The following is a 25,181-nucleotide window of genomic DNA, read 5'->3' as shown; positions in this document are numbered from 1 at the left end:
AGCTCGTTCGATTCTCGCCGACATCGGCTAAATAGCCGTGCAAGAGCGCCCCAGCCCACGGCCGCGTTTCTCATTAACTTTTTATTTTGAGAACACGAAAAGTCGCTTCTTCGGATGAACTTCGTCCCGGCTCCTTCTTCTTCCCCGTTTCCCCTCTCATCCTGCCCTCGTCTGAGCTCTCGTCTCTTCCGCCCGCGTTCTATCCAGCGTTCGCGTCTCCAGACACAGCGATCTCCCTTGAAAAAAATTCGCGAGGTCAGAACGTCTTGCAATACCAGGAGCGTCGAAACAAACGCGCCAGCAGGAGATCAAAGTGCGCCACGGGCTCATTGGACGAAGCTGATTATTTTTATGACGTTACACGACGAGATGGCTGTCCAGAAGATGAGATGCCTCAGACCCTCGATATCTCGAAGAGCCTTTGCCGTGAGCCACCTCAGCCACCCTTCGCTCTGTCTCGTGCTGCTGACAGTGCTACCAACACGGCCTGTCCCGTGACCGGAATACATCCGCGTCTCCTGCTCTGGCTTCCGTCTTTTATTCCGCGTCTTTCTTGCGTTATTACCGACCAGACCTCCATGCCAGCCTGATGAATTAATGGACATCGGGAGCTCAGGGTGGGAACCAAGAAATTGGAAGGGGAGTATTATGTTCTTGGGATCAAAGGGGATTCGTTCACCGGGATCAGGAAAAACTCGAATTGGAATATTGTAGGCGTTGAATAAAAATTACAAGGAGATGGTTATTGAAAATTCTGATTCTTTAATGGGGTTGCTTTCTGTAACAACTCCTATAGAATCGGTTTTAAATCGTTTCTCTTGAGTAATTACATATCTATGATCATAATCAGTATACTTCTTGTTGACAAATTGGCAAACAGCGATACCTTCGTCAACAACAAAAAGTAACTTTCTGCTTACAACTGGAGTGAGGAATCGTGCAACTTCTCAATGTCAAAATTGATCTTATCCCTCTTACAATTTCGTTGTCCTTAATGATACTCCATGCAATCTACATACATATGTTACACCTGTATAAAACGTGGACATAGAATGTTGATATCCTCTTCCTTAATTAAAACAAGGTGCCTCGACGATGAAAAATTGTTTCCCGATGCGCGAAGACGTCTGCAAGGTTTTTAAAAATGCGAGAAAATCTCCGAGCGAGAGAAGCTTATATTAGTCAAGCTGTCAGCCAGTATAACGGCGGTTTTTGCGTCGATAGTATATTCTCTGGCTCGTTACATAATAACGGAACGTCGACCCGACAAAAAAAAGTAGCCGATGTAAAAATGAGGAAGCCGGGTGTATATATATGTATATTGATGAGCGCGATGCGCGCCAACGATGTCATTCCTCGTATTCTTAAGCAAATGAGAGACGACGCGCGACAAACGGAGGCGGTATCTGGTCTGACCGGTGACGGCCCCCGCCTCTGCGAGCGTATCGACGCGAAGTCACTTCAAACGATGTCGCGAGCATACGAGAATAGTGCCATACAAGGTGTTTATGCTATTGATTGCCAGCATTGTTTCCCATAAATAACGGATTTGTAAGGACAATTGAAAAAGACTACGTTTTGCTATTTTTTTAAATACAATACTACGGTCTAAATAATTCTTGTTAATTTATCTTACGCTACATAAAAGCGGTTGTTGCGACAAGAGCAACAGTCTGGAATCTAATAATACTCCATATCCGTGAAATATAAAAATAAACAAATTTTTTTTCCAATGTTTAATGAAATAATTGAACTAGTGTCGAGTGTCTAAAATAATCGAACTTCGTACTATAAAAATTTGGAAAATATTTATTTCATATTTGTGTGTCAGTAGTCTTAAACTTTATTATGTCGTAAATTATTAAACCTATTTTAGTACTTGCTTTGCCCTTTTATCTTTTTTTCTTTTTTTTTTCTTTTTTTTTTTTCTTTTTTACAAATCTATTCAATATTACCGATTTGTAAGAAAAACCCTGGAATATTGTTAGTTCCTACTTACTAGCTAATGCTATCGCACGAATACTTTGTATAGGTGCTACGCTGATTAGTTTCGAACAATACGGAATCTGTGAAGATTGACGGCCGTGGTTAAAAAAAGACCGAGGCTGTCATTGTCGTCCTTTTGTAGCTTCGAACAATCACCGAGATAATACACGTTTAGAATTTTTAAGATGACACTAAGCATTCTGGAATCAATGTGCAATTTAATGTGCGATTTTTTGTTTACGTACGTCACTTTTGAATATCACCTTTAAGTACGTAACAATCATATTGTGTTATGAGTTTTTATAATTATGGTAATTACTTCCTTTTATTTTAGAGCTTACGATTGTATTGTTGAAATACAGCTTTTAAAACGATTGTATTTTATTACTGGGGTTTTCCCAATTAGGTGATTTTGACGCCAAACATCACTAGATCGATTACGATACACCTCTTAAGTATTGATTATTAATTATTTTACTTGACTAGATGATTCTGGGACCATTTTCTGCTACACAGCTTACAAGCGTTAAAATCAATAGATTATGAATATTCTTAGACCATAAGTGGATTGGGAAACTGTCGAAGACCAGAACTATTTGATATATAGCTCGATTCGTAAGGTATGAACGCAATTAAAATTACATTTCTGCGTTGATTTCCTTATAAAGTGTCGCTGCGAGTTTATAAAAGCTAAGGTAATTCGTGGAGCAATGAAAAATCGCTGATAAGCAATTTTCATCGCTGCGTAATACATGAATTTCAAACGATTCTCAATCATATCAGCCAATCTCGAGCGATCAGATTTTCCTTGAAGAAAAACGCGTAAATGGTGAGCGCACCCTTTCATCGCGGCACGCTTACGGGGGCGCGCGGAAGACGCACCGAATGACAGACAGACGAACAGCGTAGGTAAAGTTATATACATTAACAAGGGTGCCGTGTCAGCGGGGGCGGAAAGAAATGAATTACGCTTCTCAGCGGTGTGTTTCCAGGCACGATGCCGAATCGCTACGGCTGAGCCGCGTTTATGTTCGAATGTCTGCCGGTATTTCTTCCACGAAAATAACGCGCGGTATTTATAGGCGGGTTTTTATGTGAAAAGCTAAGTGCTAGTCGTAAAGTTACATCAAGAGGCTGTGCACCGCGGGCTGTGTATCAAGCCTCCACGGATTTCGTTTTCTTCGACCATGCAAAATATTCGTCCTCGTCTCTCGCGCCAATTCGCTCGTGTCATTGTAACGAGGGCTCGTTTGTTAATGGAACTTGTGTTTATGTACGAGTCTACGTATGCGCATATACGTGAATACCGTTAATTGATAGGATATCGACGCGAATGTCGTTTCATGGATACAGTTTTTCGAGTTTATTTTGCAAACGCCTATTCATTAACATCTTTGCAAAACTGGTTCCCTGTTATCGTTTTTGTTCATACTGTAAACACTCTGTCATTTGGTGGCGATTTCAGATCATTTTCTCGGCGACGGCAATTAACGGTAAACGGGGAAAACGTATGCTGGACGCGGATAACGACCATCCACATTTTCTGCTCGTTCCCCGGCCGATAACTGCAACTTCGAGAAATCGACGCGTCGCGAATTGTTATTAAGAGTACCTTGCTCTATTTAGGAAGGAGCACGTTTATCGAAGGGTGTGGCCTGAGTAATGGGCAGAAATATTTCGCGGATTATTTATTATACCGCAAACCGATAATTAAAATGGCAAGAATCTTTTAGGAGGGATTTTTAATTGTTCTTGTAAAATTATGGGTATTAACTATATATGTGGCGGATACGTTTATGTCGTACATATCCACGGTACATTATTTCCTTTTTTCGATACATAATTCGAAATAGGACATCCATTACATGCATTTCATTCTCATATTCGTGTATAATCTATATTTATATATTTTTTACACCTGCGGATTTATGGATTCAGTTCAGACTTAATTATTCATACGGTAATTATTCAAAATTCATTCTGAATAATTAAATATCGTTTTATGCTAAATAAATCAGTAAATCATCGCACGATCAATCACTTTAGTGCTTAGTAAAACTCAGAATTTTATCACTGTAAACAAGCCAGTCTGCTTACGATCTACATTTTGTAGTAACTTATTACAATATATCATAGTAAAATATCAGACTTCATATCAAACTCGATACTTCATCCTCGCGATATCAAAACTCTATTCTATGACGTCTTATCATCCAATCCACCTGTACCATAAAATAATTCCTCGCTCGAGCTCTCTCTTGTAAAATTTACATACGTTCGGATCAAAAACAAGTCCGAACGCTATTATCACTTACCCTACGAAACGTATTCCAACTTTTACGATATTTGCCACGGATCGTTAGCCGATGCACAGAGAATGGTGCGTGCACGAATCGTAGGCGGTATAATTGAGCCTGGCCACTGGAGTCGATCAGTGTACTCGAGCCCTTTCCCGACCGTCCCATTATTCGCCGATCCCGCTAATACGGACCACGTGTTTTGAATAGCAAGGCTAGAAGACGAAGGGGACGCTTAAGAGTCGAGCACGTGCATCGTTCCAACCTTCGACATCCTTTCACCTACTCCTCCTTCTCTTTTCCTGTTTCCTCTGCCACCTACGGCTGGCCATTAGCCTTTCCACGTCAAACAACAGCTTCGTTGTGTCCGCCACGATTTACATATGCACTTGCTCGACGATTTCGTGCATGCTTGTCTCCTTATGTTCTCGTATGGGGACTTTGCGGTGGGTCTTGTTTACGATACTTCTCCAGGTACGCGTACTTCGGGAAACGGTACTTCTGCATCCTGTTGGTGGTCGTTTTGAGGAGATTCTCAGTTGCAAATAAATCGTGCATGAGTAAATATCTGCGATTGAATGGAACTTTATAACTACGTTGATTAATTATAAAAATATTTTAACAAAAATTTGCTTTTACACGAGTAAAGTCAATTTTCAGAAAATTAGAGAAATGCTACTGCTGGAATACACGTACAAAAACTGGTTCGTATCAAAGTTTCTTTAATTCTCTTAGTTTTTGTTACAGAATATAGTATAGTATACAGAATAAAACAGCTGGTTTCTAAAGAAAATGATTAAAGTGGGAACTCGAATGACTGAGATCTATCTGTCGAAACTTTCCGGTTGACCTTGTCCGCTTGCCAAGAAATATCGAAAGACGATGGAGCAGTGCCGATGGCGGGATATTTAGAAACCGCCCTATCGCGAACAGTCGCTATTAAACGAGGAGCGACGGCCCGCATCGACTGGCAATTTCGCGTTTGAAAGGAGTTGAAGAACACACCGAGGTCGGGAAAAGGGGGTTGGATCGGAGGAAGCAGAAACGGGGTAACGTTGTAACATTGAACCTGTCGGTCGATTTTACAAGAGGGATTTCACATTCGCCGGCCGAACGGCAGCGCATCCTCGACCTTTATCTACGAAAAGTCGAAGACAGCTATAAAGGGAGGGGAGGAAATCATTCCTATAGAAACGTTAATAATAATAATCATAATAATTCTCTTCTCTTTTCACGATGTCTGTTCGACGCGGCCTTTTCATCGGGCCATGAATGGGTCGAACGAGTTGAGCCACATCCTCTTCCAGCTCCCTTTTTCCAACCTCCGGCCTCGCTATCTCCAGCATCATCGCCGTTCGTTGCTCCCCCGCCGCCCCTTCGCCAACCCCCTTCTACGATTCTGACAAGGAACATCTACTGTGAGACTGCGAGACCAATTGTACCTGGTCTCGGTACCACCGATCTAGGAGCTCACGTATGAAAAGAGCCACGAGTTTCTCTATGCTTCTTCTCCTTCTTCCACTTTCTACCCTTCTCTGTTTCTCGCTCCCTTTCTACGAGTACCTTCCGCTTTTCTTGGAAATTTCATGCTAGGAGAAATGCACTTTCTCTCGTTCCTTTTTGCCCAAACGCCGCGTCGATCCAATTTTATCGCGATTCCGTCCCGCGCCTTTCAAACGCCGGACTACGAGCCACAACGTTAGCTCGCGCGTGTTTGTTGGTTCTGCGTTACGACTGAAGGTAGGGCGAGGGTTGAAGTCGGGCTTTGCTTAGTGGAAATTGGATGGGAAGATGTGGTAAGATGTTTGGTGTCGTAAGTAGGATTGTTTGACGGGATATGTAAGAAAATGGAAATGGAACAGAGAATCTGCCAATTAAGGAAACACGACTTGCGCAGTGTCGTAAACGATTTTACCAAAGCAATTCACGATATTCTTTGTACAAGCATATTTCCAAGGCGATGAATGTAATTAATAACTACTCGCGGAATTTAAGAATTTATTATTAAACGAAAGTCATTTGAAAACTTATGCAAACACGGTGTATCGCAACTTGAGCGAAGAATGTTTGCTGATCTAGATGCATTTACGCGTTAAAAAAAATCTCTTCAAGGAATACAACCTCCTTAGCTAACAAGTTGACACGTAACAACAGCTTAGACTTGTTTCTATCAACGAACACCGTATAACTACAATTATAGTAACGAACCTAAGGAATCTAGCAACATTACGTCATCAAAAAACTCGCCACGTAAGAAAATACTTCGTTATAAAAAATAACAGATGGTTCATCGAATCCCACGTCCAATGTACGTCGAGGTCATAGGCACCGAGCAAATCCAAATCCGCCACTACCCAACGAGCCAGCGAATCCAAGAAATCAATCGAATAGTAATAACGTCACCGTCGGGGAACGAAATGCGCGGCGTGGCGGTGGGCACGTGGTTTGATTCACGGCTGAGGGAAAAGAGGCTCGAAAGGGTACATAAGAGGCAGCGATGCGAGCCAGATCCGGAGGAGCGGGAAAGGAGAAAGAGAGAAAAGCCGAGAGCCGGGTATAAAAAGACTCTCTTCTCGAATTCGCCCTCCGCCGACGTTCTCCCTCTTCTCCATCACGTAGCCTCGCGCAATACCGCTGTTGGTTTAGTTGCACGCACGGCAACGTGCACGTTTCTCCTATCCGTGGATACTCACGCGAATATCTGTATCGCGGAACAGAAGAGAGCGCGGGATATCGCGGACTATTATACCAGGGAGAAGCGACTCTATGGGCCCTGGAACGCGGCGCATGCCGGTAATCCGATCAAATGGCAAAGTGGATCGGAACAAAACGAGAAGGGAGGAGAGAAAAAAATGGGGAAAAAAGAGAAAAGGAAAAAGACGATGATCTGTATCGCTGGCCCGTCGAATTTCAATATGGGCCGGCATGCCCGAATAACCACCTATCCCGCGCAGAGGTATTCGTACGTGTTATATGAAAGGCGGATCCGGGGAATCCTTTGCGCCGCGAGACGTGAATACGGTCGCGTGCGCGCGCGCGCGCGTTGCCGCGAGCATGAGCCACCGAGCAGACCTGATACACCAGCCATCCTCTCCAATTGGTCTGCTCCGTCCTATACCGATCGAGTCACATCGACGCGGATAATTATGCCTCCTGATACACCGTTACTCTTTCCACACGAAACTCGGCTTTCTTTCTGTCGAGCTTCAAGAGGGACTCCTAATTGCGATCGGTAGGACCGCGATTGTTGACGTTATTACTTTCTGTGAGGCAAGGGATGGATGAATAGTGAAGCGAGGTGTTGTTGGTCGAAATGGATCGGCGTAGTTGCGTATCTGTTATTTTGCCAGCTCGACGGTCCCTTCTTTGATGCGGTTGCGTTTGTTTTGAGATAGATGAAAGATGGATTTTATGAGTATGGTATAGGTTAGTTCTAAATACCCTCTGCTACGCTATTTTTATATTTTCGATTTACCTCTTGCTGCTAATCTGACTTATTAGAAAGGAAAGGAAAGTTGTAAATGTGTTTGTTTATTTTTAACATTTCGAAGGAAAATCACGAGTTTGTAACAAGAAAGCTTAGTAACGGTAATTATACAACGTCAAGTATTTTTCTATCCACGGCAGATATCGCTAATTAAATAAATTCCTCGTTAGACAAATGTACACGATAGCCACGAAGGCCGCAGATATCCTAAGCGCGCGGGATAACAAATTGGTCGAAGAGGCGAGCAAATGAGAAACAAAATGCGTGGAACAGGGCGAGGTAAGAGAGTATTTTCATTAACGAGGCACGATCGTTCATTCTCTCTCCTTGACACCTCGAAACACTGCCCACTTCCTTCGATACGCGGGGTGAGAGAGTCGATTAGCCTGTGCTGGTGGCAATAAAGATTTCAAAGGATTTATCGGGATGTTAATAAAATCGTTACGGTATCGGTAGGATAATTAATCGCCCCGCGCAGAACCATTAATAACTCGGATTATTTCTTCTCGAACGTTTGTTCTCCCCTTGCCGAGTCTCTTTCTCTCTCTCTCTCTTTCTCTCACTCTTGATTTTTTCTCTCACAACCTATCCATGTCTCGTATTTCCTTTAACGAACACCCGTTTCACCGGATCACCGAACGCTCTCCGTCGTATTTCACCGTAGCGGACACTTCATCGTGATAGAGCGATAGCGCGATCCGTTGCGTAACCTCGACCTCGGTCTGGCACGGGAAAACGGTATCGAAAGGTCAGTAACGCAAAGGCAATTAAGTTTCAAGCCTATTCTCCGTAGCGCGGCGACCGGTGTCGATACTCTCTTTGAAAATTCTCCGGATCCGTACAGTCTTAACCATAGTAGAATCACGAAGAATTTTCTTTCCTTCGAGCAAATGTCAGTTCGTGCACCTGCTGTTAATCGTTCGAATGTTAATCGGCCAGCGTGTCTCTAGTCGCCGCTGGATTCCAACGATTTGCGCCGTCATAAACGGTCAGCCACGATTTCTCCCCGGTCGATACACGATCCTGTGTAATGTAATAGTTGTAAATGCGTTCCCCTTGATCGAACTCGATTGCACGGTTCGATATTAATCCGACACAGATGATCGCGTGTCGTTTAAGTCGATTCGGCCGATCGTAAACAAGAATCGCAGCGAACAGAAGCTCCCAGGAGGTGCGAGTGATTGACACGGATCGAGATTGATAGATCGATATCCCCGTGCTCGATTCCTGGCCGCTCCTAGTGTTACATTAACATGAGAAAGCTTTAGGCGATTTTGCATTCGATTCGAAGGAAAAGCGGGTTTGTTCGCCGATAGCGTAATGTCGGCTGAAAGAGGTCTTTCGATTCAGCGAATCGGGCATTGTTTGGAGAAGGTCGTTTCGAGAGTTCCTGGGCGTATTGTCTGGTGGTGACGTGACTTAGTATGGAAAGGAATTGTCAGATTCAATGGAAATGCGAGAAGAACGTGAATATATTTCGTGTTTGTACAACTTAACGCTTGTGTTTAATGATTTACAATGTAGCCGTGAATTAACTTCTATAAATTATGAGATCACTATATAAGAGGAACGGTATTTGTGTTATACACTTTGAAAACGTGTGTGATAAAATTTATACGTTGAGAACAATCTTAACACATGGGGAATCCCCTGTATATTGTTACATTAGCACTTGATACAGAATGGAATTAATTTTTCTCTCAGGTTTGTTAGTCAATTTTTTTTATTCGACTAAATCAAACTATCAGGTATTACATTCCAGCTAAAAAATTGATCGAAGCATTTATCAATAATTTGATATCTAGCTTATTATCACCAAGAAAGCTATCTTCAAAAATATTAATCTTCTGCTTCGAACACCCGATCCTCAATTTCTCAAATTTCCCAAACTTCGCACTCTTCGATATCGCTACGAGAGCATTTATCTCGAGAAATTGTCTCCAATTTCGACGCGACCGCTAAAAGTCCAGGAGACACTTTCACCCACGCAGCGCGGCAAGCAACGACGATGAACCTTCTATTTAGAAACCAATAGCCTGCAGACTCTTCGGGTTCAAAAGATTCGTTGGTCGTTCGGTTGAAAAAAAAAAGGGGAAAGGAAAAAAGGAAACGATAAAGAGCGTCGACTGAGGCACGATAGAGGAGTGGGGTGTTCGAAGTGGAAAGAAACAGAGAAAGAGGGTGGAACGGGACACGTAGCACCTTCAGAGGAGCGGGAAGATGCGTTTTTGTCGAGGTCGTTAGAGAAGGGCGAGAAGGCTGTTTTCTCCTCTCCTCTCGTCTCTCCTTTCTTTCGTCGAGGCGGCGCATTTAAGAAAGCCCACCCCTCCCTTTCTCGTTCTTTTCGATCTCTCGTCCCTTTCTTCCCTTTCATCGCGGTAGCCGCGACTTGCCTGTGTCCTCGTCGTTAACGCGATCGAGCAACGCGCGAACCAGAGCGAAGGGTAGTACACCAACGCCGGACGAGAAACGTGTTTGTCAATAGCCTGTTAATGCGTTAAGCCATTAATCATTGCGGGCGCTCGCTCCTGTCACCGCGAAACCTTAACCATCCCCCGTAGCTACCATCGGCCTGGGGAGTGAAGTAGCGTCGCCCTTCACCCTCAACCCCGTCCCAACGCCAGCATCGAACACGTCGAGAGCCGGTCGACGTGTTCTTTCTTCGCGCGAACACCCTACTTTACGACCGCGACGAGCCGCGACGCTCTTTCAAAACGTACCAAACCCAGGATTAAACGCCTCGCGGCTTCGAACCATCCGCTACTGGTAATCAATTATTGCCGGCTACTTTTTCGTGGAACTAGTGGATGCTTGAGTGGAGTTGTTGATAGTGAATGTCGAGGGTGGAAGCGATGGTCTTTGTCGAAGATGACAGCTATCTTCAGGAGTGTAGATAAATACAGTAGAGACACAAAAATGATAGTAAAAGTGTCGTCTTTCTTGAACATATTAAATATCCTATTATTATGAATCATATATAGGAGACTAAAAAGAGCAATGGAAATTCTCGTAGCTGTGTAATCGATCGTTTAATCCATTCTACGGTGGTTGTGGAAAAATCAAAAAGAGTGGTGGAAATGCGCACGATAGCATAATAATATCTTGGAAGCACGGGTGCGGAAATTCGCTCTCTGAAATAACCGCGCGTTTGCGGGCGGTTTGCGCGCGCGTGTTGCTCGTGGAGATGATGATCGGACCGCATCTATGACGAGAGACAAAGAGCGAAGTACAGAGCCGTGGAGCAGAAGGGACACAGAGGAAAGTGAGGCAGAGGCACGAGAGAATGAGAGAGGATTCCGCCTATTTATAGCGTTCTATTCGTTTCGGGTGGCTTTCGGTGGCTGCAGGGATCTGGCATGATGGAAGGCATTATTATGGTAAACCAACGGACGGCGCTTCGTTTATTATCTTCGAGTTTATTGTGCTTCCGTGGCCGATTAACTCGTCTAGTCTCGAGATCGGAACCGCTCGTGATCTCGCAAACACACGACCTGGCTGTGCGCGTTCTCTAGCCTTTTGATGCTGTCCAGCGTCGCGGTGCGATAGGAGCCGTTTGCCGGATGAAGACGAGATTCCGTGAAAATAATAGAAATAAACAAGTAATGAGAACGACGTCGACTGATTCTTTGGTAGTGGTAGAGTGGCAGAGAAATTAAGATAAAATATGTTTCAAAGAAATAGGGAAACTATTATATAATAGTTGGTTTAATCAGGGGATTTTTTAAAACACACGTGGAAAGTAGGTACGAAATTTAAATAACAGTTTAACAGCAAATGTTTAATAATACGAACCTTTCGTTTTGGAAAGTCATTAATTAATTCCTAATAAGAATTTTCAAGTGGATATCGATTGTTCTCTCATTCTACCTATAAAATTTCTGTACAACAGCAAATAGACCCATCTGAAACATCTTATTTACGCTAGGTCGAAACGGTATAACAAGATCGTACGATAAATCGAACAAGACAGAAACTACAAACGTTTCGATAATAGAAACATCAACTCGAAAAATTTAGGGACGAGAGAAATAAGAAAACAACATAAATCGATATCAGCAATGATACTGTAATTTACAACCTCACCATGTATCATCGAATTTAAGTATCACACATTTCCTTCTTTCAAAATGCGTTTCAAACGGTAATCTCAACACTCAGACCTGATCGTGGATTACATGGCTGGTTCTTCAATCTGTCCCGGATGCGTGCAACTTTCGCGAATGGACGATACATGATCGCGAAAGGGACGAGAGCACGTTGCCATCCGTTCGACTACAAACTGCTTATTGTTTTTAAACGTCCGCGTCGGCGTAACGGCGCGCGAGGCTGCAAAGAATGACAGAGGATGAGAACGGAGACGATAATAATAGCCGCGTGCGAGAGAACGGCACAGGCATCGGGTTTGCTTTCGCGGCCGCTACTCGCTCGCGCCGTTTTCTCGGCTCGCCTTTATGAAATATCCTCGCCATTCTTTCCAGCCTGACTCACCGGCACCGAGCTTCATTCATGAACGCAGCCGCGCGGAGAACAGTGATCCGTACTGTGCGGCCACGCCGCTTTAATTGCGCGTGTACACGCGGCCACGCGCGCGTGTCAGTAACGGATACACCGTTTTTATCGTGGCAACGAACCGATCTTCTGTCTTTGTATACACTCACGCGTGGTTGCCTCGGAAAATTTTCTAGAACGATCTTTTTAATCTATTTTTTATGCTACCATACTACGAATTGCATATGAACTGATACTTGTTGGAAAACATGTACAGTCCCGTACATAGGTATTAAGACATTTGCTGGTGTCGTACAGGACGTGACAGCTAACCTAGATTACCGGAAAAATGATTAATTGAACTGAATTTTGTACTAATGCAAGATAACGATGCGAGGTACAAAATGACAGTTTGTAAAAATGACGAATCGTGAATCTTGTTGTTGATTTTCGGAAAGTGCAAAGCGATTAAGAGAAGTTTCAATTTTTCGGATAATCGACTTGAAATGGAAAATACAAAGAAGACGATTATTCGTTACATGACCATTTACTAGAGAACAAATTTTCTTCTTTTTACGATTCAATTTAATAGTCTGAATTTCGAATTTTGTGTTAAAGGACCGCAAATGTACAATTTGTCTACATACTATATTATCGTCGTCGAATATTGGATCTCGGTTCACATGAAATATTTATATTTAAACGATGTTTGAATAGATATTGTTTAGATAGCGATACAAAAATTACATAATTAACATCGAAATGTACTACTGTATTCGCTACTACTATTGCCGTTACCCTCGCTACTAGCCTGATTTAAATCTCTTGGATTTCCCTTTGATATCGAGAGTATTGTAAATATTGTTGTAAACCTCCTGAATACAGCATTGAAACAGAATGTCAAATAATTTACAAATACACGTAGAAATTGTAGCATATTCGTCATTCATCGTTACCATACACAAGCGATCGAAAGATAAATATAAATACGAATCGAAATATCGATCGATAAGAAAATCAAATTGCATTAGTTAATTCTATCATAACCAAATTTTCTAACTTCTATACGTATTTTCAGATTGGTCATTAATTTTTAATTTAATTTTAATTTGCTCGATAATGATAATGATAACAGTCTCGTCAAAGCGTTAATAAAATTTCGATACGTTTTATATAACATATTCGATATTGAGATGACAATTTTCTATTGTAAGTGTTCAAATACTTTCGTGTGCCAGCGTACGAATATCGGCTGAGAAAGATTACATTTCTCACTAACCTTTCTAATAGTCACTGTCTCCATCCTCCTGCAAGCATATGACACTATCTGGGATGCACGAGCGTCACGGCCAGATAGATACAAGGTTACAAGAGAGCCGAGACTATCGAGATATTGCCGCCGTAGATTCCTTCGACATTCCCGGCCACATTCGCACGCTCAACGTCCTTATCGTGATTTCGAATCAACGCGGGCGAGACGCCATTGTCTGCTGCCACTTTAAACGAAGAACAATTAGACGCGCTCGCGGAATCGAAACCTCGAAGAAGCAGGTTCTTTATGGTCTAAGACTTCGATACCAGTCGTTTGATACAGCTCGAGTGATCGCTCTGTGCTCGAGCATGAGAACGGATGCGGACCGAACAAAGGGTCCAGTCTCCGCTCGATCTGATTTTCTGTAAGCGTTACTCTGTGCCGCTGTTCGCTTCGCGTGTCGCGATTAAACGAGCTATTGAAGAAGGGGAATGCGTGTCGGCGAAACAATGATACGCATCCACTTTACAGGAGACGAGAAAACAGAGGTTCTTTGGTGGCACGTTGCTCGCAGAGTTAGTTTCTGCTTGAACGTTCTCCGGTATCGCCTTTGCCAGCTGAATCGACAAAGAGTGGAAGCAAAGAGAAGCAACTGTATGTCTGTGAATTTGTATTTACAATGCGTTGGATTAAAACTTCGTGGAAGTATAGAAATAAAGTACACGACAGGAATTCAAGCTTACAATCATGCTGTTCTCTCGATGTAATACAATTACTTTTGCTATGGTTAGTGATTTCGGAAAATTCCTCGGAGAACTCTTACCAAAAATTTCTTATTCTACCGATCCAGCATCGCACGTAGTCCAATTTCCAAAACAAATTCTACGCGGCAGTTTATGCCATGCTTATCTCAAACCAACGCCAAAGCACATTTTCTGTGATCGTTTATTAATTTCTGTTCGAACAAATTGCCGAAAGAATGTCGCTTCTAAACCCACACACCTTCACTTCACCTCGATCGATCCACATAATCCACTAACGTGAACAAAAATCCACTGTAAGATAAGAAAGAAAAAACGACAGGAAACCCGCTTTTACAAGATACGTACATTCATGTAAATACTCTCTCGCCTAATTGCCCGGACGGAACACGCGCGACACCCGTAAACCGCTTCGTTTTACTCCAATTAGTCGGCTCCACTCCACATTCCTCGGAGATTGGCCTCGGAGCACCTGGTCAACAGGTATCTTACGAAACTCCTGTCAATCAACGGTTGATCAAATATACACTACTTCATTTGTCGCTGCACCACGCGGATCTCTGGCGCGCTAATCGGTCATCGACCTTCGAGAGTCTCTTAAACACCTCAACCAGTCTCCTTTCCGCCGTGGATAGCAACGACAATGCGGGCGGCCGCGGTTCGCCGGTTCCCGTTATTTGCTGCGTCGCGATGCACGCCCACGCGCGCTTCCATGCATATGCACGAGGCGGCGCGTGCACTCGCCTATTATGGCCGCGCGGAATACGCTTCGATTTCGATCGCCATCGGACACCTGTCACGCGTACTCGAGCGATCGCGTGGCTTTCTATTTATACGAGCGCGCGTTTGCCGATGTGTGAGTTCGGTTTGCGAACGAGTCATCCTTGTAAAAAGTCTTTCAACCTCGCGAAGACAGTGGATGTAGACGTGCGCGCGAGCGCGTAGAGGGTGGAGACAACCACGATGAAACGATAGAGGGCCAAAGAAAAGCGTCCGACAAAGGTTACTATTTATAATCAACGGGACTCGCATCACCGGATGGGCCAGGCGGGGGTGCGCGAAGAAGAACCAGGCAGAAACGGCAGAAGAAGAAGAACACGACGACGAACACGAAGGCGAAGAAGAAGAGGAGCCAAGGTGAAAAAGGAAGATACGGAACGATGCAGAGAGAAGCGGCCGGTCACGCGCAGCAACTGCGATATATTAATAATGGGAGCAACAAAGCGACAAGGAAGAAGCATAAGGGACAGCAGGGGCAAAAGGAAGAGAAAAAGGAGAAGGGGGGCGAACACCGTAGTCGCATCCTCTTCTATTCCCTTTGCTCTCTCGGTTCCTGTTCTAAATTCGTCGCAGGCCTCGTTGCAACCGTTTGGCTTAAGGCTAACGGTCCGTTCGCTCTCTTTCTTCCTCGCTTTCTCCCTGTAGCCCTCTTCGTATCTCCGTTACTCCTGAAGATTCCTCTAAACGCGTCTCCTTCTTCGTCTTGGGGATCGCGGGAGTCGGCGACTCTCATTCATGAGAAGAGCAGCGGAGGACGCTAGAGCACCGAGAGAATCCGGCGAAGGGACGCGGCAAAGCGGTGACCGAACAACGAGACAGAGACGCTAGAGCCGCGCGAGGAGGACCCGAGCAAGCGCGAAAGAGAGCGCCGGAAACGGTCGCGAGCCAATGTTCATTCACAAGCGGCCACGACTGCCGGCTGCTCGTCTTCTTGGTCCTCTTCTTCTTCTTCTACCGCTGCCACTGTCGCTTGCCTCTGCGTCCCGTATCGTTCTCCTCCATTTTTTTTCTTCTCCTCTCTTCGTCCAACACCGTCGTTGTCGTGCTCGTGGTCGTTGTTGGTCCTGGTCGTTGTCGTCGTCGTCGTCGTCGTCGTCGTCGTCGTCGTCGTCGTCGTCGTCGTCGTCGACGTCCGGAGCAAAACGTGCCGACGCCGCGTCGTTGTCGTCGTCGTGCATAAATCTCGTCCTCTCTGTCACGTGGCTCGAGTCCCTTCTCGCTTCTACACCCACTACCAGAGGCCGGTAAATCCATGGAAAGGAGGATGCAATACACGTACGATACTCATTGTTCTTGTCTGCTCCCGCACTCGGGAGGCCGGTTACCGGAATAGAATGGTATCCCGCGCGGGTTAATACGGTGCAACGTATAACGATGACCCATCTCCTCCTCCGCGACGAAACGAATCGTCGTACGGGCGAACGTTTCAAATCCTCCGATGCATACGCAGTCTAAACACAAAACAACGAACTCACCGGTTTTGTTTCGATCGCACCGGGGAAATTTAGACCGCGTTTCCGCTTGTCTGATACTCAAGCGACAACTTTGTGTGGCATCTTGTCGCTTTATTGCGACGATAATATCGCCCCGGGGGAATGTCTTTGTCGTTGTAGGAGATGAAGAATAGCTGCTACTGAGAGGATTAAAATGGATTATGAAGGAACGCTTACTTGTTATTCCTATGCTTTGGTCGAGCGCGTCTTAATTTTGAAATCTAAAAGTTTGACTGTGGTTCACGTTTCAAGTTGCTTTTAATTTAAATAATTGTTAGATGACACGATGCGCGTATTCGTATAATATGGTCAAAAATTGCGATAATTTCGTGCAATATAGTACTTCAATTACATAGTTCTCATAAAAAATATCAGAGAACACAAATGTCATGTTTCTTTGACTTTTAATTATAAATTTCATACAACACGATTGTAAACAACAAGAAATCATTTAATAATCTGTTACTTTGAGAAACTTATTAAAAAAACGATTGTTATGCTTGGATCTATCCGCTAACGGTGGGTGTCTGACTAGAAACTGTACCTAATCTACTTACGATACAAGTCTACCGTAACTCTCGACTCTTTCATAAATGTAGCGTAACTTATTTTCAAAACATGAATATATTCTTGGAAAATACGTTATATAATATCCGTTATATCACGAATAGTAACAAACCAACGTTTCATAGGAAGTAAAAAGAAAATCTATTTCCAAGCGTATCGCGATGAAACAGTCCAGCGAATATTGAATATAATAAATAAGATAACCAACATAATATATATAATACATATAATTAACACTTCTTCCTATCAAAGCAACGATGATATAGATTTCCGCATGAAGCACATTCGCATCGTTCGTCAATCTTAATAAAACCTACAATTAGAAACCTTTCGTGCGTTCGAACCGAAAGATATTCTAAATCGTACAACGGTTATCGTGGTATTGTTTTGTAATTAAGTTGATACTGCTACTCGCTAAACGGCGATACTGCTGTTTTGATAATATTCCACAATAAGGAAACAGCCATGCCGCGATATAAGTGGAACAAACGGTGATTCTTCTTATGTTGCGATGCACCAGGAAACTCATATTTTCCGCAGTAAGCATATCCACGTGGAACGATTCGCCGAACGGGACCAAATACGTTGCGAGATCGTTCGTGATTTTACGGCTCTCGCGTCAGGCGCTCAAACACAATTAAAATTTTTAATAGTTAATTAATCAGCGTTCCATGGCCGAGTCGATCTCGAAACACGGAGAAACACGTAGTATACGTGGGTAGTCGGCTCCTCTTTCATCAGAAAACGCGTGTATACGCGTCTCGAGTGCGGCGTTCAGCGTTCTGAATCGAAATAACCTTCGCAAAACGATTCGAGGACCGCATTTTGGGGAGAGGCGTGCACGTAGTGGCCCAAAGAAAAAAGCGCATCGCCGCGTTTTGTGGCCGTCGATAAAAAGGCTGCATCCGCGAAGTGGACGAACTTCGTTGCCTCGCGGTACACGTGTACGAGAGAGCATGTACACGCGTGTAGGATGGCGCGCGCGCTCTTGAGCGTATGCGTGCACGTGTACGTGTCTGTTCTGTTTAGCTCACCGTGGGGATGGTAAGGGGCGCAAGTCAAGGGTGCATTGGTGCGGAGGACGAGCAGCAGCCAAGAGAAGAGGGGGAGTGGGTTTTGCGGAGGACATGAAAGGGATGCGCGCCGACGCCATTCTCGTCCATTCCTCTCGCCGCGGTAGGAACAGCGAGGGTGGCACGGGGGGTGCGCGCTACGACCCTCACACAGTGCCAGCGTAAATGTGTACCTGTGCGTGCGCGATGAGGACGAGACAGGATATTCTATGTGACACGGCCACGACGAAGGCAAATGCAACCGAGAAATCGAACGCGACTCGGCTGAAACTGAGCGGCGAGAACGAAGGAACCCTCGCCGATTCGCTCGCTCTGACGCACGTAGGCTTTGAGTTGGCAGATTCTGTGGCCGCGTTTGAATCGTGGACTTCGCAGGATAGACGCGGGAACACGTAAAGTTTTTTCATTTCTTCTTCTCAGAGTAAGAAAGGATCAACTTAATGATATTGTTGGTTGTCGATTTTTAGTGCAATCATAGATTTTCATAATCTTTCTTGATATTTCATCATTGTTTTCAGTATCGTCCTAAGTTGTATTAAAATCCTTTCCGCCTTTCCTACGTAGAGTAAACGAAAACTAAATCCCCACAGACTTTTTAAATAGTTTGAGGATTAAAGCGCTGTCTGGTTGCAAAACTGGATAGATTGCCAATTTTTAATTTGATACGTAAAATTTGTGTTCGACCAATTCAACCATTAAAGGGTACAAAAATCGTGTTGCAATAAATATCGACGATATCTTTGAATTTCTACAATACGGTCATCCACCTTATCTCTTTAATATCATTAACAATATCAAAAACCCTCGTAGCAAAGCCACATAGCGAGGCTCCAGATTCACAAAATCGAGCAATGGCGCAACCGAACACCTGCAGAGATTTCTACCTGACCGAGCTGCAGGGAGCAGCGCCGGGCGGAGGTGGAAGAAACGATCCAGGGATGTGGGCGGACAGCTCGGCGACAACAATAAGCATTGTGATTTGCGCGGGTGTGCCTCGACTCTCATTGGTCGGCTTCCACCACCTCCACGGCTCTGTCGTAGGGCCGTCGCCGGCGGCCGGGGGTTGTGCCGCGACCGCCGCCTCCGACCGAAACAATAGACAATGCGCAGCACCGCCGCCGCCGCACCTGATCCGACGGGATTCGAGCGCCAGTCGAAACGCCGGTCGCGAGCCATTTCATTCGCCAACCCGGAAAATCGAAGGGGACTCGATTAATAGTCGTTTCCCAATGTCGAACCAGCTACCTTTATTGGAGGCTGGGGTTGCAATGGGGTTGGAAGAGAGAGTTCATTGTAATCGAATGTTTCGGAATATGAAAGGTTCAAGGATGCACCTTTGGTTGATTATAGAGAATTACGAGATTTAGCGAGGCAGTAAAAATTTTCATTAATTTGTTTTATAATTTATGTACGATGCGCACATACATAAATTTAAGAACAAGCACCTAATTCTTCATACGTGCAGGATATATCTGAAGTATTTGCTACAAAACGATAACTCCTGGAGTCGCATTTAGAACCCTATCCTATAAACCACCTCGAGTACGTAAGTTACGTTTACCAAGTAGGATAAAGAATGTTTGGACCTGTGTCAGGATCGCAAGCTCCGTTAAAAGATACGCGTTACGTCGCCGGCGTTCACTGTCTTCGCGTGCCACGTGATACGTGTCGTTCTCTCCGCTTACCCTATTCATTCGTCGGGAAAGGGAGGAGTGAGAGCTGCTAGGTACAAAGACGACGAGGAAAAAGATAGTCGAGAAGCTAAGAGCTAAGGCAACATCGAACACGGCAGCGCTACAGCGTACGCTGCCCATCCTCGACGCTACTACTACGCCCAGCTCGGCTTCCGTGGCTCGTGTCGTCGGAAAGGGCTGGCAGAGGGTGGGAGATCTCGTTATACAGACTAGGGAAGGACAACGAACGGGTAGGGGGGGTCATACGGGAAAAGGGATATCGGCGGGCGTGCACAGGTGAACGGAGATCCTCACGAAAACCCGACGACAACGAGCGTCGGCGCAACACGAAGACGACAACGGCAACGACCACTACGACGACGAAGCGTACGTCGACGACAGAGTGGCAGCGCAGAGAAGCCAGAAACGAAGGCGTAGACGAGGACGAGGACGAGGACGCGAACGAGGACGACGCTGACGGGTCGTGGCTGTGCCGCGGTGGTGGTAGTCTGGCAGTGCAGTGTCGGGCAGAGCGCGCGCCTTCGCGTGGGTGTCAGAGGAAGAAGGCGGGACGTACGCCCGAAAAGGGGCGTGGCGGGCAAGAGAACCCGCCGCCGCCACCGCCGCCGCGGCCGCGCGTCGGCCCGTCCGCTGCCGAGCGACCGCGACACGAAACGAACGGCCACCGGAGCGACAGAGAAAGGGAAAACCGCTGAAACGAGAAAGAACTAACGAACGTGCCACGCGACGAACAGAGACGACTTGATTCGCGTCGACTAGCGATCGTAGTAGCGTAGAAGAAGGAAGGGGCAGTAACGGCGGAGTGCGAGCAAGCGCGACGAAGAGGAGACGAGGCGGGTAACAAAAGCAAAAGGAAGAGGAAGCGAGCGCGGGAGATCGAGAGAAAAGACGAACACAGGGAGAACAGTAGCGGGGAGGCGAGAGTGGCGCAGCGCGGGCGCCGAAGCGGCGCGGAGTGGCGCGGAGTGGCGCGGCGCGCCGCGCCGGCCGCCACCAGGCAGCGCCTCCGAATCTCATCCCGTTCGGTCCTCGGGGGCTTCAGTCAGTCAGCCGACGCTCCGAGACGCGGTGATTATTCCCATTGTATGCCCGCTGCTCGAGGGGGGGTTTCTTCCACCACTGACTCTCGTTTCCTCTCTCGCTCTCTCGCCCTCGCGGCCTACTGCTGCTACCGCTACCGCTACTGCTGTTGGCTGCTGTTCTGCTGCTCACCGTTGTCTACGTCGTCGTCGACGCGTTTCAGAGCAGCGCGTTCTCGCGCGTTGCAGGCATCCGCGATAGTGTCGAAAACCGGGAAACGGAGCGTCGGTGTCGATCGTAAATTCGCTCTCGATCCGCGACCAACAGTCGTTCTTAATCTTCTTACTTGTTCTTCTTCCGCTTCTCCTCTTCTTCTTCTGTTGGACAAGGGAAGATCCGGGCCAAAGACACGCGGATCAACCGGATTTCCAGCCGTGCGTGCGTATGTGCGCGCGCGCGCGCTCCCTCCGGAGCTACATCGATCTTCCTGTCTTCCTGCGAGTGAGAGATAGATCGGCTGTTACGTCGCGACGGAACCTCAGCCGTCACCAAGAACCATGACGTAAATACGTGTTTGGGACCAGCCGGCGTTTACGGTCGTCCGAAGACTGGAGTACTCTGCGTACGCAAGAATTCTTACCGGTTATACGTGGCCGACCAGTGAAACGATTATTCTCCGACTTCGCCGCATTGAGTGCTGTTTGACGTCCGATCTGTCGATCCGCGGCACAGCCGACACATGCTCGCCTCTGCAGCCTCGGATCGTTGGTTCTCGTTCAAGTGCCGGTTCTGTGCGGGGGTGTAAAGTATACGTATATATTTTGTAATTACGTGACAAGTGCCACGAAGACGTCGAAGGGTAGTCGAAGCTACCAGCGCGCGAGCAGGATGATATGAGCACGCTTGGCAGGTGAGTGAGACGCACGAGCACGTGACCGCGTTGCGAGAACGATACCGGTGTACCGGCGACGGTGTGTATAGTCGTTACTTCTGTCACTTCCCTTTCTCACTTTCGATACCAATTAACAACCGCCTTTTCAAAATTTAGCAGATCGTCATCTACATATACGCGCTTTCTTTGTCAGTCACTCTTCAGTTTCAAATTAATGCCACATTGCCTACGATTGTTTGGAGCATTATTTACAAATTATTCCAAATGTGTGCGTACTCTCCCTGGAGCACGCCGCTCAGCGTAATCTGTCCAATACTCGAACGATAACGGTAGTGGGGCGCGTGTGTGCGTGGCCAGCGTGTGTTCCTGCCAGACAGCCCGTGTGCACACGCAGGGCCATGTGTTCCCGGCGAAAGAGGAGATCGACAGCGAGAGAGAATTGGGAATACGAAGAAGGGTGGCCGAGAAAGAGAGGGAATCGTGTATCGCATCTGACCCAGTGACCCTCCCTTGACTGTGCCTGTTTCTACCGTTTCCCCTTAATGCCGCTACCCTCTTCTTTTGGTTTCTCCGACTCCTTCCTGCTCTCTATCGTCGTCGTCGTTGTCGTAGCCTGTGTCCTACGCGACCCTCCCAAAAATCTCGAACGATTTCGTCTTTCCTTCTCGGTCGACCACTTGACGCACTCTACAAATCTTCTGTCTCCGCGTTCAACGTGTCTGAACATCTTGTCAAAAGGGGACAGCGAATGATCCTTGGGAAATAAAGTCGACTTCTTCTCTGGAACGTGACCGGCCTTGCTTATCCTGCATCTTAGGAGAAGAACAAATAGAAAAACGATTCTTTTGCATGGGATAGAGACACGAGTGTCGATGGGATGATTATCACGGCGACAGATATTTAAACGTATTCGAGAAGTGGTGGATTTTCACGGCAGATTTTAAGTTTGCTGTTTCTAATCGTCGAGTGTCATCTCGTGGAAAGCTTCGTTTCAATTTTCCATCTTCCGGTTCATGGATAGGCAGGCTGTAATACGCTCGAGATCGGAAGTACGCGGCCTGAAAACGTGCAACGTGCGAGCTTGCCCCGCGTCGACATCAAAGGGTAAAGTCGCTGGTTTGCATAAACAGCTAAACCGGAGCGCGAGGGGACGTCGATGGGAGCAGGATAAATCTTTCATCGTGTCCTTAATTAAAATCGGTGTAATGATATTTTTATTGTAGAACCACTCGGGCTACCCTTTGCGTTTGATCGAGTTTCATGACAAATTCACCGCCGAATGGAAACTATTTTCCGATGTTTGATGATTTCGGTATCTTCAAACGTCTCAATGCTTTTGATACGTTAACCATGCCCGTGAATAATAATCCATGAAACAAAGTGTTTGTGAATTATTATCGAGGTTCCATAAATACCACGAAAATCCACGTAGTAATATTTTTATGGGGCTACCATTAAACTTGTGTGTTGCATCATCTTTCTGAACGAGTAGATACATCCCCAATTCCGAGTGCAACTCTTTTTGTCGCTTGATGATTTTAATATATCGATAATCATTGTTACGAATAATAAATCGCGAAACAAGATACGCGAATTATTCCCGGGGCTCCGTAAATATCATGAAATTTCGCGTAGACAACAGACAGGCGTTTGCACAAGCACGAAACTAACATAGGATGCTACAGCGTCGCGAGGTTAGTTGGGCTGACTATCATCCCAAAATAAAACGCGACTGTCAACGTTGCATTGTGTCTACTGAACAGTTGAACACAATATCCGTGGTTGTGTCAAGTAGAGACAAAATTCCGAGAATCAAGCAACATCTCTCTACTCTATCTATCTACTCCCACAGTCTCTACTCTCGCGTGTAGTGATATTAGAATAGAGATGTGGACGAAGTATATCTCGTGCAACGTACACAACATAAGGAAGCACGAAACAAAAAAGTTTCCAGCACCAAGAACATCCGAAACGGAGCTTCGGGGAACGAGTTATTGGACGTGTCTTACACAGCGTAAAATTACTACTGTCGTGCCACTAACTCCTAGCGTTCTTCGTATGGCCCCGTGCAACAATCGCTTTCTTGCGAGAATTCGGCTATTAAAAGGTTTGTTTGGTCTTTGCGAAAGTTGAAAGAGATTAGACGCGATCCGGGATTCATGCGTAATATACATATTGTTTGGATATAAGATTGGAATAGAGGGAGAGAATTATTGTTATTGAGTCTTTGTGTTATTTGATTAGACGTGTAACAGTTGCGCAGTCTACTTATAGAGATGTCGGTTCGCTGATTTAGATATTGAACAGATGCTAGAGTATAGAGGAAGCCGATGAAATTAAGTGGAATTCGAGTTAGGTGTGGGATTTATCGATTGGAAAATTCAGGTGGGACAGTGGTTGACATGTGAAATTTGACAAGTGACAGAGATTGGTTAGCGTTTAGATGAAATCTGAAAATAGCTAGAAGTTGATGCGAATATACCTAATTAAAAAGTACGAAATAAATGTTGCTCGTTCTGCGATACTGTGATTAATTAGGAAACTTAAGGATCATAATTATTTTGATCACAATCGCCAAACTTGATACTGGTGTATTTTCGTACATTATACGATATATTAAATTATATATTTAATACACGAAGTGGTTAAATGATAAAAGTAAAAATAAATAGAATTAGTTATCTTAACGCGTGAGTGTCTTTCATCCTGTGACAGCTTTTATTCAAGAACAATCATTGAACAATTCTAATATTCTAAAAACTTACCATTTAAAATCAAAGAAGAATTTTCAAAATGAAATCTCTTCTTAATTTCTTCTTCAAACTTTCAGTTTTCTTTCAGGCAAAATGTTTCTATTCCGCTGTGATTTATCGCGACACTGTACCCTCGCGTTTTACAGTCATCGTCTCTTGGCTCCAATCTGACAGCTTCGACAATCGAAACCGTACAAGACAGAACAAAGAACAAACTACAAGAGCCTCTGAATAATTGAATTCCAGCAAAATCCTGCACTATTCTACGATATTTCGTTTTATCGATCACTCTGAAGCGTCTTAATAATCAATTAGCCAGGTTTCCGAGCAAAGCTCTGTTACCCTCTCCGAGAATAATCCGCGGATTCTAGGTGCGCACTGCCGAGCTACGCCACGGTTCACGCCAAAAATACCGAATAATCTCGAGAGGAGCGTGATAATTAACAGCGAACGCATGGTGTCGAGGAGCGTTCGTGCAAAACGCCTCGTGCACGCATTGTTGCACGCGCGTTGCATAATTAGGATGTACCGATCGATAGCCAAGCGAAAATGAAGGTGAAAATGAAAAACCCAATCTAACTATACGAATCTCCTCTTTGTCTGTATTTCTCCATTATTCATTGTATTCTACGATATCG

The 25,181-nt window shown here is 45.3% G+C and overlaps 1 protein-coding gene across 9 annotated transcripts in view; it reads left to right on the top strand.

The window, feature by feature from the left end:
* Positions 1 to 25,181, top strand: part of Sox102F (transcription factor Sox102F) — a 236,849-nt gene that overhangs the window by 135,603 nt on the left and 76,065 nt on the right. Inside the window, exon 1 of one of the 9 annotated variants that reach the window (XM_069131586.1) lies at positions 20,913 to 21,808. The exons of the other annotated variants lie outside the window; for them this stretch is intronic. Coding sequence (XP_068987687.1) covers positions 21,792 to 21,808 — 17 coding nt within the window. The 5' untranslated portion in view covers positions 20,913 to 21,791. Of the gene's footprint in view, positions 1 to 20,912; positions 21,809 to 25,181 lie in introns of those variants that run through there. 9 annotated transcript variants of the gene reach the window in all.

Source organism: Bombus flavifrons, chromosome 2 (assembly GCF_040668555.2).
Source record: "Bombus flavifrons isolate JBK064 chromosome 2, iyBomFlav1_principal, whole genome shotgun sequence".
Classification (NCBI taxonomy): domain Eukaryota; kingdom Metazoa; phylum Arthropoda; class Insecta; order Hymenoptera; family Apidae; genus Bombus; species Bombus flavifrons.
The sequence above is the reverse complement of the archived record's forward strand: the minus strand, read 5'-3'. Positions and strand labels throughout refer to the sequence as shown.